We start from the raw sequence: 19,096 nt of genomic DNA on the forward strand, positions 1-19,096 counted from the left end.
CTACCACCTGACCTGAGCAGTCTCTTCTTGGAATACGGCAAAACCCACCAATTGGTTTTCAGATCCCTCCCTCACTGGGTCTCCACATAACAGAAATAGTGACCTTCACCCTGAGTCAGTTCGTTGTTGTGCTCAGAGTTGCCCTGTGTCCTGTTTCACACAGAGGAAGAACACATGGCCCCCTAGTCTCTGGTTGTGCATAGTCTGGTTTGTTTCTCCTCAGACTGTTCTCCCTACTTCTTCCCTTCAACATACACTGGCCTCAGGACCTTGGCACCTACTATCCCTTTTGCCTAGAATGTTCCTTTCTAATTGTAGGATGCTGCATGACTAACACCATCAGTCTAATGGTACCTAACCTGAGACTGCCTTGACCACCCCTACATTGCTTCATGTTCTCCTCCGTAGTTTCTCTTCTTCCACTAGAATGTAACCCCAGGAAGCAGCGTTCTGTGTGTCTAGGCTCCAGCAATGAGGCCTGGTATGCACAGAGCAGGTGTTGGAGAAACATTTATCAGACCAGTGGCTGGAGGGCTGCTAAAGAGCCTGTCTGCCCACCCGAGCTGAACTCTATTATCCACCCTTGGGTGGGGTGCCCCTCCTGGCCCTGCCGGGGCTTGCACTGTGCCCCTGCACACACTCAGGATGCAGACTGACCTGGGAGGAGGAGGGCCTGGTGGCTGGGTCTGTGATACCTTTTTCTTTTTCCCAGGAAACTATGCCCCAGACATCTGTCGTCTTCTCCAGCATACTTGGGCCCAGCTGTAGTGGACAGGTGCAGCCCGGCATGGGGGAGCGAGGAAGTGGGTCCAGCAGCTCAGGGGACCTCGTCTTCCAAGAAGGACGCCTCATCTCTGGATCCCTGGAGGCCTTGATGGAGCACCTGGTCCCCACAGTGGACTATTACCCGGATGTGAGTGTCTAGGACCTGGAGGTGGGTGGGACTGCTGGGGGGCCACCAAGGTTCTAGGAGAGGTTGCTTCTGGGATGGGGAGGGAGCCCCAGGCAGAGCAGGGGAGGGGCAGGCATCAGGGATCCTCAGCCCCCCTGCCCCTAGCCTAGGGGAGAGGAACCTGCAGTGACTTCCCTGCTGAACCCGGGCAGCTGGGAGAGGGCTTTGATGGCACAAGGAGGCAGATACATAAGGGGGTGGGACAGGGACCTGAGCTCTGGACAGGGTCCTCAGGTAGGAAGAGGAGTCTCCGGGGTAAGGCTGGTTATCTTGGGATCCTGTAAGAGCCCGCACAGCATGTGTCCTGCCCCTGAGCGGGGAAGTTTGTTTTGTGCAAGAACCGCCCTAGTCCAGAAAGCGGGGAGCAGCCCTGCCCTGCCTGGCCGGCACGCAGACCCCAAACACATGCGTGCGCGGGTAGGACTGACCTGCAGCAGCAGCTCAAAACCTCCCTCTTCATTTCAAGATGTCATCGGTACATTCTTAGAACAGAGAGAAAGTTCTCTTTGTGGCTTCCCTTTTGCCTCAGACAGGGGGCATCTCTTAGCAGCAGTGGTGTCGGGCCTGCCTGCTCCCTTTGGAGGGTCAAGCTGCAAAGGCTGCCTGCCACCTCCCTCCTGAGGGCAGAACTGTGCTCACTGGCCTTGGCAAGTCAGACACTGTTGCCCGGGAGGTTGGGGAGGGCGTGTCCCCCCTCCACTCTCCAGCTTGTATCTAATGGTGCTGGGGCCAACTCTGCTTCCAGGTGTTCCTGTCCCACGGCCCCAACATGTCACGCCTCCCACCTCTCTCCAGGGGTTCTGTCCACTCCATCCCACTTGAAAACCCTCCCAGAGCTAGACGGGGCTGGTATTGGTGGTGCAGACCTGGCAGCTGAGGGCCAGGTGGCAGGGCCAGGAGAGAGGCCTTGAGGCCCTGAAGAAGCCTGGGGCAGGGTACCAACCTCCCAGGGGCTGGCCCCTCCAACCCCAGCTCTGCTGTCACCCAAACACTCTGTCCCGGGGTCACAGCCTGCTTCCCAGGAGACTGTAAAGGGCTGGTGGAGCAAAAGGGTAGGGGTGGGGAGCCCGGCGGGGTGCCAGCTCATCTGCCAAGTTCCTGGATTTCCCCTAGCCTTCCCCGGCTGCCTCTGCCCCATGTATGTGTGCAGCTGGGGATGCGAGCACGCCAGCAGGTCTCTGTGCTCCTCGGAAATGCAGGGCTCCTCCCTGTGTGCCCTTCTTGCCTTGGCTAAGAACTCCCAGGTGTGATGTTTGGGTGACTATCATCACACGTCTGAGCCATCTGTTTGGGAGGGGGCCACTGACGAGCTGGGATCTCTGAGCACCCACGCTGCACAGCCTGGGGACAGGACATGCGATGTGTTGTGTATAGGGGGGAGGTTAGAGGAACCTCTGCTGTTCCCAGGAGAGTTTTCTCCAGCGGCCTCTGAAGGCTGCATGAGGGCCTGAGCTTCTGAGTCCCGAGTCTTGTCCCACAAGACCTGTGCTCTCAGCAAACATGGCCCAGCCTGCTTTGGACTGTCATGAAGAAGACCTGCCCCTTTGGGCCCAGAGTGGGGGTGAAGGGTGGCAGGCCCCCCAGCCTGCAGCAGCCATGTAGGGGTAGAATCCCCAGGAAAGTTCCAAGAAGCTTCTCTCCTCCCAAGTCCAACCTGTCTGTAGGCCGGGCCGATGTGGAGCCCCAGCTCACAGGTGCTGACTGGTGTCAGACAAAATGCTTCAGAAAAACCTGGGCCCTGCTCCCTTTTAGTTCAGATCATGGACCCCTCAGAACGTGTATTACATGGCCCAGTGACAAGGGCACAGGATGTGGGACAGAGGAGCCTTGGTGTGCCAGGGGGAGATAAGGTCCACAGTTCGGCTAGTGACAGTCCCCTATTGCTGGGTGCCGGCTCCAAGATGGCCCACCCTTCCCCCGACTGGCAAGGTCGGTGACAATCTGGAGAATGCACGCTTGGAGCCTGGCGCTGGGAGCAGTGTGGACTGGGCTATAGGCTCACACAGGTTGGGAGAATCCCACCAACATCCAAGCTTGGGTGTTCTCTCCCATCGTGGGGTAGGACAGAGGGTGGGGTAAAATCTTAGAGCAGGGCTGCTGGGGGCTGAGCTTGTCAGGGGAAGCCTCCAGGAAGTGGGATTTGATCTGTGCCTTGCCAGGGTTGGGGTTGGGGGGGCAGGACTTGGGTAGCAGTGAGAGAAAAGGAAGGGGATTCAAGGTGCAGTGAACCACACAGGGGAAGGCGTGGCTGCAGGCTGGTGCTGCTGGGCCTGGGAGGTGGCGGGACAGGCTCTGACCATACTTGGGTGGCGGGGGGTCACACCAGGCCTGACCTAGTCTTCATTCTCTCTCCTTGTCTCTTTTCTTTAGAGGACATACATCTTTACATTTCTCTTGAGCTCCCGGGTCTTCATCCCTCCTCATGACCTGCTGGCCCGTGTGGGGCAGATCTGTCTGGAGCAGAGGCAACAGCTGGAGACAGGGTCTGAGAAGGTAACGGGTGCTGATGGGGGCTACCTGTCTCTGTGCCCCCAGCTCCCACCTTGCTCACACTTGGGAGAGAAGCGTGTTCGGAGCCAGCTGGCAGGACAGGTCTGGCTGAGCCGAGCCGAGGGCCTTCCCGATCTGGGCAAGGTTGGCTTGTGTCTGGCCCCCTTGGCATCCCTTGGCACCCCAGGGCTTGGCTCACCATGGGGCATAGGGAGCACACAGAGCCAAGCACTCTTCATGGGATGCGGAAAGTAACTGTACCTGGGGGGCACTCACACCTCTTTCCAGGAAAGGGCCATAGCCAACAGCATGCCAGGAATCCTGGTCAGCGTCGGGCCTCCTCCAACTGGTAGAAAAGCCACGCTCTGTGGGTGGGTGTCAGTTGGTAGCACTCACAGGCTGACTCCTGCTCACAGTGGTTTCAATGACTTCAATAGGGCTCTTTGCCCCTGTTGTCTCTTCTGACTGAGGCAGGCTTTGGGTGGCCAGGATAGCTGAGGCATGTGCTTCAGAGGAGGCTTTTAGAAGCCCAGGAGACGGGGTGGTAGGCATGCAGCCCAAGAACCGGCAGGGCCAAGTCTGGCCTGCAGCAGAGTACATCCTGCCCCCATTTGCTGATGACTTTGTCCTCTACCTTCCCTCCACCAGGCCAGGCCTCCTGTCCCTGTGGGTTTGCAGCACAGGCCTCTGAACTGTCTCCTCATTAGAGAAGGCCATCCCAGGGTGCAAAAAAACAGGCACTGATCGCACAGGATTAGGAAAGGCTCCTGGAGAGACAGGTGGAAATAAGGCCAAGTGGGGTGGGCGGGGAGAGGAAATTATAGGTGTTAGATCAGTGTGGGGACAGCAGAAGCGTGAGAGGAGCCTGGGGTGAGCCTGCCAGTTCATGGTGACATGCACTGTAGGGCCACTGAGTTCAAGGCTCTAGCTCCTGAGTGTGGGGTGCTGTGGTCATCTGGGGGAAGTGTCCTCAAGGCCTCCTGGATGCCACAATCCTGGGGCAGATGTGGGCAAAAAGATGTGGGGGATGAGTTGCTAGAGGCCCACAGGGCCGCAAGAACCATCCAGGTCGGGCAAGTACAGGCAGGCAGGGAGCTGGTCAGTGCTGAGGAGGTACCATGGTGGGCACAGAAGGGGTGTGGGCACATGTGGTCATTTCAGTGGGACAGTGTGGGGCTGGGCACTGAGGACCAGCTGGGACAGCCCCAAGCCTTTGGGACACCCACCTCAGGCCTTACATGTGTGGACCCAGGGCAACAGCAGGGGGCCCGCCCATCTTTAATGACATCTAGTCAGGAGAGAGATGCCTCTGAGTGTCTACGCCCCTTCCTAGCACTTGTTAACCTGCTTTCAACTGAGAGGGGACAGGCGAGAGACTCTCGTTTTTAATAATTTTACTTGGTTCTTGTGTTTTAAATGGGTAACTTCTAATTATAGCAAAGGAAACTAGTTTACCATGTCATGGAGAAAGGACACATTTTTTTGAAAATGGATTTAAGTGAAAGAGAGCTGAACTAAGGGGAATATGAAACAGCAGTTATAAGAAAACCATAGGTGGACAGGGTGGGGGATGCCCTGCCTAACAACCTCACCCCAATGCAGGGGAGGGCAGGTCATGCAGGCAGTAATTGGGGGTGGGGGGAGATGGGGAGGTTTGTATCACTTGTCATCTTCTTGCTTGCTCTGGGAGGTGACTTTACTCTATGTCCCGCTGCCCCAGGCCAAGCTGAAATCCTTCTCAGCCAAGATTGTACAGCTGTTAAAGGAGTGGACAGAGGCTTTCCCCTATGACTTCCAGGATGAGAAGGCCATGGCCGAACTGAAAGCCATCACCCACCGGGTCACACAGTGTGATGAGGTGAGGTCTTCCTTGGACTCTGGCAGATCTTCTTGGGTATATGATTGGGGGAGGGGGTTTACCCTCACAGAAGGGTGGGTCTTCAGGGACAGCTCTGTATGTGGTCTTCTGTGCTGTCACTGTTCCAAGATGACTGCTGGGTGGCTCTCTTTGTGTCCGTCCTCACAAAATGTTCTGGGTTTGGGGTGAGTGCAGTGGGAGCCTAGTAAGAGGTTCTAAGAGCCTGTCTGCATTTCTGGCCCCCAGCTCACTCCTGGCCTTCTGTGGAGACAGGAAACCTGGGAGGTGCTCTCTGTGCTCAGCAGCTTCTGTCTGGCTGGAGGGCTTGGAAAGCCCAAGGGAGAACTCTGGGCACAGCCAGGGCTGCTCCCGCCCAGGGACTGAAGGTTCCTAGTCATGGAGGAAGCTCTTCCAGATCCTCTCTTCCCTGCTGTGCCCCCCCTCACCCCCTCTGCTGTGGGAAGGCCAAAAGTAGTAGCTCAGGTGGACGCCCCTGGGAAAGCCATGGCTTTCAGACCCAGAGGCCCACCCCACAGGCTAGCTGGCTGAGCCACCCTCCAGGATAAGAGGAGCTCATGCTGTATTTCATTCTGTCCTGAAAGGCCCAAATGCTCATGGCAGGTTTGAGTAGGGACGTGGGTTCAAAGTTAGGCATATCAGGGTGCCTGGGTGGCTCAGCAGGTTAAGCATCAGTCTTTGGTGCAGGTCATGATCCCAGGGTCCTGGGATGGAGCCTCACATTGGGTTCTCTGCACAGCAGGAAGCCTGCTTCTCCCTCTCCCACTCCCTGTTCTCTCTCTGTGTCTGTCAAATAAATGGATAAAATCTTTAAAAAATCTTAAAAAAAAGTTAGGTGTATCCTTAGAGAGGAGATGGGTTCCTTGGGAGAGATGGTGGTCTTCCCAGCCCACACCAGCACCTTCATTGTCCCCTCCCCCCACAGGAGAATGGCACAGTGAAGAAGGCCATTGCCCAAATGACACAGAGCCTGCTGCTGTCCCTGGCTGCCCGAAACCAGCTTCAGGAGCTGCGGGAGAAGCTCCGCTCACCAGCCATGGACAAAGGGTCTGTCCTCAAGGCTAAGCCGCCAGCCACTCAGAAGGACATCCTGGGCGTGTGCTGTGACCCTCTGGTGCTGGCCCAGCAGCTGACTCACATTGAGCTGGTCAGTGCTGCAGTGGGGCCCTGCCTGGGGCGGGGGTGTATTCACCAATGCTCACTCAAGGCCACTGGACCCCCCCAGCATCTTTTTGAAAACTGCTGCAGGGCCTCCACTGCTGGTCAGACTGGGGTGTTGGGTGAAGTTTACTTGCTAGGTCCAACCACTGCTTCTGGGTCCCCAGGATCCCAGCAACCCTGTACAGGGGCCCCAGGATGGAGGACTGGCCCAGGAGGTGAAGGGATTATTGGGGGGAGCCAGTTTCCCCCACCCTGTCCCCTCATCTTACCTATGCTGTGGGCTGGGAAGGTACCCTGCACCTTTCAGCCGCTGCCCCAAGGCTTCTGCCTCACTCACATGAAGCCGTTTCTTCCCCTCTCAGGACAGTGTCTTTCAGACCCCCGTGTGTGTGTGTGTGGGGGGGGTACATTTGGTGGGGAGAGGCCGGCAGGGCCTACCCACTGGCTGGGTGCCATGGCACACACCTGCAAGGTCCTGACTGCTCCTCTGAACGTGGCCTATACCTTTACTGTGGGGCCTGCGCAAGAATGGCAGGCTTGTCACTCTCCTGTGCTGTCTCCTTGCCCATCCTAGGAGAGGGTCAGCAGCATTCACCCTGAGGACCTGATGCAGATTGTCAGCCACATGGACTCTCGGGACAAGCACAGGGTAAGGGGCTGCTGTGGGCTCTGGGGTGGCCTTAGGGTGGGCCTGGTACCTGTATATACCCCGTGCAGGGAAGGGCAGTCTCACAACCAAGTGGATATGGGTCTGGCCTGGTGCCTGCCCCAGGGGGTCAGCAGACAGCAGTGCAGGGTGATACACACTAGAAGGGGGCCACTGCTCCCAGGAGCCCGAGGAGGGGGGCATCCTGGGAAACCTGGACCTGTCCAGTTGTCTATACCCCACCGTCACCTTCTGTCTCTTTTGGCCATGGCTCCTGCTCATTTCTGGGGGGGGGTAGGACTAGGGCAGCACCTGCTGGCAGTGTCCTCAGGCTCCCTGTGACCTGCTGTGTTCCTCCAGTGCCGAGGGGACCTGACCAAGACCTATAGCCTGGAGGCCTATGACAACTGGTTCAACTGCCTTAGCATGCTAGTGGCCACCGAGGTGTGCCGGGTAAGCGCTGCATGGCCCCTGTGGGTGGGGTGGCACTGTTACTTCTCCGAACCCACGGGGCTACCTGAGGCTCTGACTTCTGTATTCCTTAGATGATGAAAGTGGAGACTGAAGCCTCCATTGCCAGGCCCACCAACATCCCTGTTACTCCATCCCCAACCCCCCCACCCCCCGCCCTCTGGCCACCCTCACAGTGATTGTGAGAGAGCCGTCCATGGAGTGCACCAGCATGGTCTTTGAGTTCATCTGGGGCCCCCCATCCTCTCGAACTGCTTTCCTGCCCCTCTGCCCAACATCGAAAATGCCACAGCTGCATTCCTACCTCTGCAGCTCACGAGCACCTCCCCAGCCGTGGGTTGGGAGAACTCTGAGGGCCCAGAGTAGCTCCTCTCCAGGCTGCCATTCAGGGGCGGGTGGTGGAGGGGACGCTCCTGTGGTGGGCTCACCCTGAGGCTGTCTGGCTGCTCTCAAGGTGGTGAAGAAGAAGCACCGGACCCGCATGCTAGAGTTCTTTATTGATGTGGCCCGGGAGTGCTTCAACATCGGGAATTTCAACTCCATGATGGCCATCATCTGTGAGTGTCCAGGCCCCAGGGGCTTCCTGTCCAGCTTCTGCATGGCCTGCCTACCCCCGCCCTGACCCTACCTGCTGTTCCCTGCAGCTGGCATGAACCTCAGTCCTGTGGCGAGGCTGAAGAAAACGTGGTCCAAAGTCAAGACAGCCAAGTTTGACGTCTTAGAGGTAGGCACCTCAGCCTCATCCTGCATTGGCCTGCAGAGGGGTGGACCTACATCATGCTCTGCCCCCTTGCTCAGAACCCACTGAGCACAGTGCCATCTGGTGTAGGGGGGCATGTTGAGCTGGCCTGGCTGCTCTAGGAGGTAGGTAGCTGAAGCCCTCCTTGGCCCTTGGGACTTTAGTCAGCACTGGCATGGCCTAAAGCAAGTTCTGGAGAGTGTTTAGGAAATAGTTTGACAAAAGTGTGCCCATGAGCCCTGTGCTGGGTGATGTTAAGCTGACTGGCCTTTTCCTGGCTTGAATTCCTATGGTCCTGGATCATCTGGGTGGCCCAAGAGTAGACAGGCAGGTTCACTCATAGCCTTCCCCGATTTCTGATCACAGAAGCCACTTTCTGTAAATGTCTCGTGGAAGTTGTCAGCTTTGGGAGGTGTGTCCAAGTAGAGGGACAAAGCAAGGTTTTGAAAGAAAGAAGGTGAGACTCAGGCTCAGAAGGGCAGGGGAGAGGTAGGGAAGAGGTGGGTATATGCGTGTGTTCGTGTGTGTGAACTGTGAGACTTCTCTAAAATTCTCCTGCTGATGCTTAGACTCAAACCCTGGACTGAGCCAGGTGCCCACTCCTAGAAAAGGGGCCTCTTCTGATGACCATCCAGGGCTGCCCAGTGGGGAAGGGCCTTCCCATCACTGTTTTCCACTCTGCAAAGGAGCATTCTGAGCAAGTCACAGGGGCAGGGAGAACACCGCCCACCCCGTCTTCCTGTCTGCCCACAGCACCACATGGACCCCTCCAGCAACTTCTGCAACTACCGTACCGCCCTGCAGGGGGCCACGCAAAGGTCCCAGATGGCCAACAGCAGCCGAGAGAAGATTGTTATCCCTGTGTTCAACCTTTTTGTTAAGGACATTTACTTCTTGCACAAAATCCATACCAACCACCTTCCCAACGGGCATGTTAACTTCAAGGTGAGCTTAGCCCCCTTGTGATCCTCAGGGATGGGGGGGACAGACTGTCCCACCACAAGGCAGGACAGACCCTCAGTCTTATCCTAAGGCAGGCAGAATTTGTCTGTCCCACTAGAGCTGCAAGGCAGTGGCGCTATCAAAGAAAGGCCTTTAGGACTGAAAGCTCCAGGGTGGGTTGTGTGTGCTGTTTGTGAGGTACAAGGGTGTCCCTAATCCTTCTGGGAGGATGATCTGGTAATAAGGCTTGGAGCCACAGGGAATTTGTATTTACCCAGGACCCTGGTCCCAATACTGAGCTCAACAAGGAGACAGAGAAGGGGCTACTCCTGAGGGTTTGGGAGTAAGGAAAGCATTAGGCAAGAAGGGACTTGAGCAGGGCTCCTTGGAGGTAGCAGATTTCCAGATGGAAGCTAAGGGTAGATGGCCAAGGGCAGAAAGCAGGACAAAAGTGATTGGGGAGGTGTAGGGGAAGTGGGGTTGTCCAGTGTGAGGGATCGGAAGGGGTTAAGGATCCCTACATGGCCCTGAAGAGTGAGAGCATGGCATATTCTGGTTGGTGGTGCTCTTGCTGGGTGTGGCTGGCATATCTGTCTCAGCCTGGAGTTCCACATGGGGCCTTCTCAGGTCTTGCACAAGGGAGGCACAGACCCTGCAGCAGCCTGATGACCTAGGCGGAGGGCAGGACAGAGTGGTCTTGGGGTCACTTACTGGCTCTGATGTTGCATCAGGTGCTGCAGTGGCCACAAAGTCAGCTGGGTAGGGTCACTGTCCCATCTTGCTGGGATGCAGAATGAAACAAAAACCTATATCCCTTGCCCTAACAAAGGATTTCAAGCTTAAGGTGACCTATGAACATCTAGTTGGTCTTCTGTATCTTCAGAAATTTTGGGAGATCTCCAGACAGATCCATGAATTCATGACATGGACTCAGGTTGAGTGTCCCTTCGAGAAAGACAAGAAGATTCAGAATTACCTGCTCACGGCACCCATCTACAGCGAGGAAGGTGAGGCCCAGTGCTCTGTGGCAGCACACCCACCTCTCCACCTGGTACATGTCACTCTGACTCCCCCACATCCCGAGCCTCTGCCCTCAGGCGGTTGCCCTGGGAAGCAGGCCTGATCACAGTCCCTATGCCACACAGGGGAAGCTCAGCCCATAGGGGTGAGTATATGAGGGTGGGCTGTGGGTGGACAACAGGATGAGGACAAGGAGAGATGGGGCTCTGGAAGCCACCCGAGAGAGCCAGAACAGGGTTAGGTTCATGCTACAGAACCAGGAAATTTCTCAGCCCCTAAGCAGGAAGCTGGCAGCTCTGATGGGGCCTGGAACTCCAGCCAATAGAGACCTGTGATAAGGCTCAGACCTGAGGTCACAGTCTTTGCCTGGGCCCAGCTGCTCCCCTAGAAAGTAAGGGATAACTGGTGTGGTAGGCAGACTGACTGCATGTGGACATGGGTTCTGAGGGGCTTTTCATCTCTCAGCTCTCTTCATCGCCTCCTTTGAAAGTGAAGGTCCTGAAAACCACATGGAAAAAGATAGCTGGAAGACTCTCAGGTAAGAGAGCCCCAGGGATAGGCCTGTGAGCCCTTGAGACCAGTACCATGCCTGGGGAGCATGATGGACATGCCCTTCTGAAAGGCAGCCAGGGGTAACTCCACACAGGCTGCCAGTTGGTGGGAGGCTGAGGGCTTGGGTCTCAGTGTTCCTGACCTTTCCCCTGATGACTGGTTCTTAGAATCCAGGCCCTCCCCAAGTAGTGTGGCCTGCCCTCTGCCTGATCAGGGGAAGGGCCTGCCAACTGCCTCACCATTTCCTTGTGCCCTGCCTACCTCTAGGACCACTCTCCTTAACAGAGCCTGAAGGCATGGATGCAGCCTGCAGACGATGGAGGAAGCACACACGTGCACCGAGTTTGAATCTTGATCGATAAGGGTTGAGATGAGGAGGCCTCACTGGTTGGGGTCCATTTTGTATATAACTTTTATGAAAAAAAAAAAAGTAATTATTTCATGCATCAACCTTTGGCACTTACAAGGTTTTCTTTCTTCTTCTTTTTTTTTTTTTTTTTGTCATTTATTTTAAAATAACAGGGCAGGGCCCTGATTCGGGAGGGGTGGGAAAGAGTATCATGGGAGATGGCATCCATGATAACATCTTATTCTAATGAAATGTAGATTTTTATTTTCTACTTTTGATTATTAACATCGTATGAAAAAATATTAAAAAAAAAAACAAAAAAAAACCCAACCAAAACCAATGTGAGCCCTGCCTGCTTGGACGCCCTTCCAGCCAGTGTCTCTGATGTCGGGGTTAGTGCCTTAGAGAGTACTGGAGGGCCGGTCTCCCACTCCATTCTTTTAGCCCTCAGGCAGCCAGTGCCGGGGAAATGCCAGGAAAGCTCTGCCCTGGGTGACAAGACGCCCGCTCTCAAAGCCTAGGCCAGAGAGGTTCCAGCAGGAAGGGCTTGGCTGGCCAGGGGGCTTCATTTGCATACTTCTAGAAGCAAACCTTGAGCACAGGCTTTCCAAAGTTTACATTTTCATTTTCCTTTATCAGGGATTTAGGGGGTTGGGGAGGGGCAGGGTGATACCAGGCAGCACATTTTCTGTTGGAATATGTCTGGCAAATTGTTCAACTACATTTTAGGAAAAGAGAAAATCTAAAATAATATCGGGGTGGGGGGGGGAGGGTGTGATGGAATTGTCTGTTTTCCAGGCTGTGACAGGTACACTGAGCTGTAATGAAGAGAATACAAAGTAGACTTGAAGGATGGGGACATTTAAAGCAGTTCTTCAAAGTCCAGTACAAAGTAAAAAGAACTCACAAATTGGTATTCTAGTGGACTGCCCTCTCCATTCCTCTAGGTCAAGGGGCTCCTCTAATGGAATCTGAAACAGAAAATTAGACCACACTGCTGGAGCCCACTCCCATAAAACTGCCCAGTATTTGGAGGTATTTTTCACACCCAAACTTGAGGAGTACACTCCATTTTCTGTCTCTCTGGCTGTGGGACGGCAAGTCCTGGTCCCTTAAAAGCCAGAGGTGGCCATCCCCTCTGACTCTCTCTCCCTCCCTCACAGTGGGGCTTTCACTCTGCACAGGCAGATTTGGAGCTACGCACCCTTATTGCTCTCCGCATGCCTGGCTTCCTCCCAGGGGAGCCTGAATCTGAGATGCTTGAGTGAGGATGGGGCAGTTAGCTGCTAATTCCCAAAGCTCCTAGGAGAGCCTGGAGATGTGGTGGTGAGGCCTCAGGAAGGGGTGGCTCCGCGATCCACTGCTGATGGCGCCCTCAGCCCTGGGTGGAGCAAGAATATTCACACTGTATTGTCACAGTGTTTTCGCACTTTTCTGACATTCTAGATAGTACATACTGTATCTTGATAGTACATATTGCTTTATGTATTTGAGACAAAGGCTAAAAACTCGAGAATATATATTTGGAATACAATGTTAGAACACTTTCCATCTTGCGTTAAGGAGCTTTCATGTCAATGTGCGCTCCACTGGGTCATCAGTTCTAGTACCTACCTGATACAGTGTCTGTGTTTGCTACTTTATTTTCCCAGTTTGATACACACCCTATGATGTTTTGGTATTATGAGATGAACTCTGAGTACAAAGCTGTACCATAACGCAGGATGTCAGTTGTTGGTGTGACTGGACCTACTTGCATCAATAAAAGAATATGTTGCTCCCCTTGCCTGCCTGCTCTCTGCGCGTAGCTGGCGAGGCCATCAGGAGGTGGCAGGAGGTGGGGATGTCTAGGTCCTCCATGGCCTTTCAAGGAATAAGCAAGGAATTCTCATCTACACAACACATTCTGACAAAGGGCTTTTCAAATAAATAATGCAAAATAAGACAAAGCATACAAGACGCATGTTCTAGTCTGCTTTCCTCAAACTGAGATCCAAAACTGTATCACAAGCTGATTGTATCACATGGCCCTGTAAATTGGGAAATCTAACGTAAATAAGATTGTAAAGGCTCCTTTACTGCAGGACTGATCAGAACTGTCAGTGCCCATGGGCACTGGGTCTCTCCTGGGGCAAGGGAAGTTGGGGACACCTCTGGACATCTTTCTGCAGAACAGTCTGCAGAATGCAGTTCTAGATGGTGCTTTCTGTTGTGCTGAGTCACATTTAAGAACACTAATGAAAGGAATTTGTGGAAAGGGACACATCAGTCTGTGGAATTGAAGGAAGAGAACGGAGACATTAGACTGGAAGGCAAACCCTTACCCGTTCCTCTCCAGCCTGTCCCACAGCCACTCTGTCAACAATGCTCAGGCTGCATGAGCTCTACTCTATAGCTCATGAACATCACCCTGCTCCCTTAGAGCTAACTCAGTGCCTCTGTAAATGCGGTCAGTGTCCGTTATACCCACTGGACCAGCACTGCCCATCAGAAAACTCTTTGTGCTGGAGTGCTCTGTATCTGCACTGCTGCTGGTAACAGACAGGTACTGAGCACTGAAGTGTGAAATGTGAAAATGCAACCGAGGAACAGAATTTCTAATTTTATTTAGGGTAAATAGCTAGTGGCCACCTTACTGGACAGAAGGTTAGGCTGGTGGAGCTTTGTCACCTGCTGCCCTTCCAGTGGCTTGTGGAGTGGACAGCGCACAAAAGGTGCTTAGGTGTTTATGGAGCAAAAGAGACATCTATGAGGATGCCTAAATGGGTTTTGGGTAAATGATAACATTTTTTAAGTCTTTATAATTCAATGGAATTCTTAATTTCCTGGTAAAGTTATTTTTGAAAGTTTCTACCTACCTCAGCTGAAGAAGGCGCAGGCCATCATTTGGTGTGTGCCTTTGCCATGGAGCTTGGGCTGGGAGTGGGTGCTGAGCTCACCAGGCTAGCTATGGTGCTGACCTTCACCTGTGGGCGAGTCCCTCCAAGGCAGTGCTTCTCAAGTTGTGGCTATTTGACAGCAGTGTCAGCAGCGCTGGAAACTTGCTAGAACTCTTCTCAGGGCCCCACTGCAGGCTCGCTAAAAGGGAAACATGGGGGTGGGAAATTACCACGTTTTCGAAGCTCTCCTGCTGATCCTCATAACCCACTTCTCCCAGGTGCAGTCAGCTTCGCAGGCACACTGCACCTCCTCTAAAACACTGTGGTCCTGCCCGCATGCACATTCTTCCAGAGTCTCCTTACAGCTTCCCTGGTGAATAGTGCTCTGTGCTCTGGGCCCTACCTGTTCTCTCACATCATACCACTGGCATCTGTCTTACCCTTACTCTTGGCATTCTGTGTAGGAGCCACTTGTGTAGCTGTGTGGCCAGCAACTAGCATGGTGTGCAGCTCCTAACACCACCATATGATGACTGAATACTACCTTTCACTTCACACAGGTATTTCAGGAACAAAAATCTATGTTACAGTTTCAGCTATGACAGGAAATAAGCTAAGGATCTCTCCTAAGGCCATAGAGACTTATATGACAAAACTAGATTATTTGTGAAATATATACCACTACACCTGTACATAAAGTATGTGTCATGTTCTCCAGGGAGGCAAGACAGGATAAGCATTAAGAGCAAAGGAATCTGAAGCTGAACTATTTGGATTTGAGTCCTAGTTTCCTGTTCCAAGCTGGGTATCCTGGGAAATGTTTACCCTTTTAAAAGCCTCCATTTTCTCATAACTAAAAGGAAGTTACAATACTCTGTTTCATGGGGTTGTTGTAATGATACATGGCAGAAAGTGCAGTACCTGGTTCATAAGAAGCAGTCAGTGTTAGCTGGGAATTAGCAGCGGCACCCCTGATAAGATTGAACCCCACTTCTCCTGCAGAAAGCAGAATCTCCTGGGAAAAGTAAAACAAAGAATTATAACTGATTTTCTCAAAGGAACAACTGAAGTCCTGGTCAATACAAATACAGTCCAACATTACCAATGATCCACTTAAAGTGTTAAATTTAACAGGTATATAAACATATATGGAAAAAATTCCCACAAATTTGGGATTCAAACTACTTTCTAAATGAAAAATCTACTACCCACATATAGGCTAGTAACCTTGTATCATACCAACACAATTTCTCTTTTTATTCCCAGAAAGTAAGTCATGATACTGTGAAGAAGGTGAAGGGCTGCCATCCCTCCTTGCCCAATTATCTATCATAACATACCTTAAACTTAGGTATGGATCTTCAGCAACAATGTTGAGGAAACAGTGTTGTCAGGAATATAAGAAAATTGGGCACCTGGCTGACTCAGCTGGTGGAGCATGTGACTCTTGGTCTTGGGATTCTGAGTTTGAGCCCCACAGTGGGTGTAGAAATTACTTAAAAATAAAATCTTAAAAAAATATATGAGAAAGTTAGGCACCTATTTCTGGCAGCATTAGACTAAGTGCTTGCCTGTGGAAATCAGCTGCTAAAGTTACGCAAAATGTAAATATCCAAGCAAAACCCCAGACAGGTTGAAGGAAACTCTGAAGCCAGCTTTTGCCTTGAGGGCAAGGATTATGAGCTTCCGTTTTCAAGTCTACATGGGGATAGAGAAGAAAGTTCAGGGCATATTCAAGAAGAGGGGTCAAATAGGAGGCCCCAGCCCATAAAGCTGACATCCTAAAGAACGACCCTTCACCATAACAGCGAACTTGCAATAAAATGCTTCTCCCCCAAACCCATTAAAGGGATTAAAGAAAACTGCCTGTTTTGAACCTTGGCACTGAATGGAGGTTGGGAAAATTTACCACTGATAATTTGTAGCCACAAGTCAGTGAATTTAAGTTTTGCAGCAAACATCACATTGGTCAAAAAAACGATAAGCTGAAAATGTGGCTCTGAACTATGGGTACTATCTCTAAGTTAGCCAGCAAAAGCAAACATTCTGAGATTCTAGTTTAAAAAGTCTCTCCTTATTAGATGTGTCTGTTTAATCCACCTGTTGGATTTTTTAAAATTCATTTTCATTTCTTGAAGAACCAAATAAAGGCTCTTCCCCAAATTTGTTTGGTTATAATTCTGAAGAAATTACTAGAGTATAACACAGTGGGAAAAGACTGGAAAATATGAAATGGGTTAAGAAACAAAGGGCATGGTGGACACAACAACAGGTCTAACATGTTCTCAGAGCTTTTGAAAGAAAGAATGATAGAGACAATCAAAATATAATAGCTGAAAATCTTTCAAAATTGATAAAAGAATAATCCAAGGAACCCAAAGAATCTCAAGCAGGATTAGAAAAAAAGAAAAAAAAAAACCCCAGCACACAGACATATCATAGTGACACAGAAGAGAAATAAAGAGGAGATCCTGAAGGCAACCATGGGAACAAGGGTGATCACTTTTAAAGGAGTATCAACTGTTAAGCTGACAGTTTACTTCACAAGGGAAATAACTGAAGCCAAAAAAACAGTAGAATAACCTCAAAGTGCTAAATAAAATTCCCAACCCAGAATTCTATACCCTTCAAAAAATATTTTTTAAATAAGACAAAGATACTTACAAACCAAATGGAGTTTGCTGTCAGCAGACCTTCACTAAAAGAGATTCTAAAGGTTGACTCATACACTATATACAAAAATTATTTCCAGATGCATCATAGATCTAAGTATGAAAGGCTCAACAAAGATGAGAAAGGGAGGTTATAGGCAATCTTATGCAATAAAGCATCTAAAAGAAAATACGAAAATTTCTTCTTTACTTTGGATAAAGTTTGCTTTGTCAAAGTTACTTTAGACAAAGGTTTCTTAAATTGGGATACCAAAATCATTAGCCATAAAAGAAAGAAAATAATAAAATGGACATTATTAAAATTAAGAGTTTTTGTTTACTAACAGATACCATTAAGAGAATGAATAGTCCCCTGCCTAGGGGAAAATATTTGCAATACATAAATCTGACAAAAGACTCATATCCAGAATACTGAAGGAAATCCTATCAATTTTAAAAAAGGCAATGAAAGAGTGCCTGGGTGGCTCAGTTGGTTAAGCATCTGCCTTCAGCTCAGGTCATGATCCCAGTGTTCTGGGATTGAGCCCCACATTTGGCTCTTTGCTCAGCAGGAAGCCTGCTTCTCCCCCTGCTTGTGCTTTCTCTGTCAAATAAATAAAATCTTTAAATAAAGGGCAATTAAAAAAGCAAAAAAAAATTTACTAGGCATTTCACAAAAGAAGATACTCAGGGGCGCCTGGGTGGCTCAGTGGGTTAAGCTGCTGCCTTCGGCTCAGGTCATGATCCCAAGTCCTGGGTTTGAGCCCCACATCGGGCTTTCTGCTCAGCAGGGAGCCTGCTTCCTCCTCTCTCTCTGCCTGCCTCTCTGCTTACTTGTGATTTCTCTCTGTCAAATAAATAAATAAAATCTTTAAAAAAAAAAAAAAAGAAGATACTCAAATGGCCAATAAGCATATGAAAAGATAATTAATATCATTTCCCTAGTGATAAACTAAACTAATAAAACCAAAATGAAATAACTGTACACACTCAACAGAGATTAAAGAGCACTGAAAATACTGTGCTGGGACAATGTGACACAACTGGATCCCTCAAATGGGGCTGGTAGGAATCAGTTATTTACAAGGACTGAAAAAACTGGCCAGCCTCCCACAAGGTTAATGCAGGAAAAACAAAAGGCATAAATAAACAATACCAGGAATGAAAGAAAAGGCTATTCACTATAGATCCTGTACATATTAGAGATAACTAGAGGATATTATAAACAACTTTGTATATTTCATCTAAATTTTCAAATTAATCACCATAAATTCCTAGATCACATCTTAAATAACTCAGTCAAAATGGACTTTTTTAAAAAAAGGTTTATTTCTTTTGGAAAGAGAGAGTGAGAGAGAATGAGCAAGAGTAGGAGGGGCAGAAGGAGAGGGAGAATCTCAAGCAGACTCCATGCTAAGCAGAGCCCGAATCTGGGCTCAATCTCATGACCCTGAGATCATGACCTGAGCTGAAACCAAGAGTCCGATGCTTACCAATGTGCCATCCAGGTGCTCCAAAACTGACTTTAAAGAAGTAGAAAATCTTAACAGTTCTACAATCATTAAGTAAATTGAACTGGTGATCAGAAATCTTCCCATTTAGAAAACATCACAGTCAGGTGGCTTTCAGGTAGTTCTGCCAAATATTCAAGAAAGAAGTAATTCCAGTCTTACAAAACTTCTTTAGAAACAGTAAGAAAGAATACCTGTAATGTACTTTACAGGCTAGTATAACCTTAATTAAAAAAAAGCCCAACAAACATAAGAAGGGGGCATTCTTACTCATGAACACGGATGAAAAAACACCTGAAATATATATACATACACACATACCCACCCACATGAATATATACAGATATGCAAATGAAGTGTGTGCGTGTGTGCGCACACACACACACACACACCCCAAATCCTGCAATGTATAATAATACATCATGAAAGACTGGAGTTTACCCTATGAATGCAAGAAACTTCAGAAAGCTGATTAACTCAATTTAATATATCAAAGATGGAAAAAAATCATATGATCATCTCAACAGATACAGTAAAAGTATTTGATAAATGCTCTCAAGCATGATAAAAACTCACTAAGTAATCTTCTTTAACTTGATAAAAGGTATTTATAAAAACACTTCCAGCAAATACCATACTTACTGATGAAACACTGAGAATGTTCCCCTTGAAATCAGAAACATGGGCAGGAACTCCACTATTATCACTTCTAGTCAACACTGCATAATAAAATCCCAACAAACACAGTAAGACAAGAAAAATAAAGATATAAAAACTGGAAACAAAATTTTCACTACTCATAGATATATGACTGCATAACAGAAAACATACAACAGAAACTAGAAATACATTACCAG

At 50.1% G+C, this 19,096-nt stretch overlaps 1 protein-coding gene and 1 long non-coding RNA gene across 6 annotated transcripts in view; one reads left to right on the plus strand and one right to left on the minus strand.

Annotated features, from left to right (window-relative positions):
- Positions 1 to 15,548, plus strand: part of RASGEF1A (RasGEF domain family member 1A) — an 85,803-nt gene extending 70,255 nt beyond the window's left edge. For 2 of the 4 annotated variants that reach the window (XM_047702038.1, XM_047702036.1), the window contains exons 2-11: positions 713 to 913; positions 3,323 to 3,445; positions 5,163 to 5,300; positions 6,244 to 6,465; positions 7,054 to 7,128; positions 7,486 to 7,578; positions 8,051 to 8,153; positions 8,241 to 8,320; positions 9,089 to 9,280; positions 10,161 to 12,976. In XM_047702038.1, coding sequence (XP_047557994.1) covers positions 719 to 913; positions 3,323 to 3,445; positions 5,163 to 5,300; positions 6,244 to 6,465; positions 7,054 to 7,128; positions 7,486 to 7,578; positions 8,051 to 8,153; positions 8,241 to 8,320; positions 9,089 to 9,280; positions 10,161 to 10,400 — 1,461 coding nt within the window. In that variant the 5' untranslated portion in view covers positions 713 to 718 and the 3' untranslated portion in view covers positions 10,401 to 12,976. Of the gene's footprint in view, positions 1 to 712; positions 914 to 3,322; positions 3,446 to 5,162; positions 5,301 to 6,243; positions 6,466 to 7,053; positions 7,129 to 7,485; positions 7,579 to 8,050; positions 8,154 to 8,240; positions 8,321 to 9,088; positions 9,281 to 10,160; positions 12,977 to 15,343 lie in introns of those variants that run through there. The other 2 variants (XM_047702039.1, XM_047702037.1) reach the window with 2 other exon arrangements.
- On the minus strand, positions 11,961 to 17,250 carry LOC125084560 (uncharacterized). 2 transcript variants are annotated; one of them, XR_007122643.1, is made up of 5 exons: positions 15,418 to 17,250; positions 14,999 to 15,092; positions 14,057 to 14,276; positions 12,403 to 12,579; positions 11,961 to 12,169 (listed from the first exon to the last, which is right to left on the minus strand). It is a non-coding gene; the product is annotated as an uncharacterized LOC125084560 (long non-coding RNA). The 2 variants fall into 2 exon arrangements; XR_007122642.1 differs by lacking the exon at positions 15,418 to 17,250 and having other exon boundaries at positions 14,999 to 15,348.
- Positions 17,251 to 19,096: the final 1,846 nt, after the last annotated feature.

The sequence above is a fragment of the Lutra lutra genome, chromosome 14 (assembly GCF_902655055.1).
Source record: "Lutra lutra chromosome 14, mLutLut1.2, whole genome shotgun sequence".
Taxonomy (NCBI): domain Eukaryota; kingdom Metazoa; phylum Chordata; class Mammalia; order Carnivora; family Mustelidae; genus Lutra; species Lutra lutra.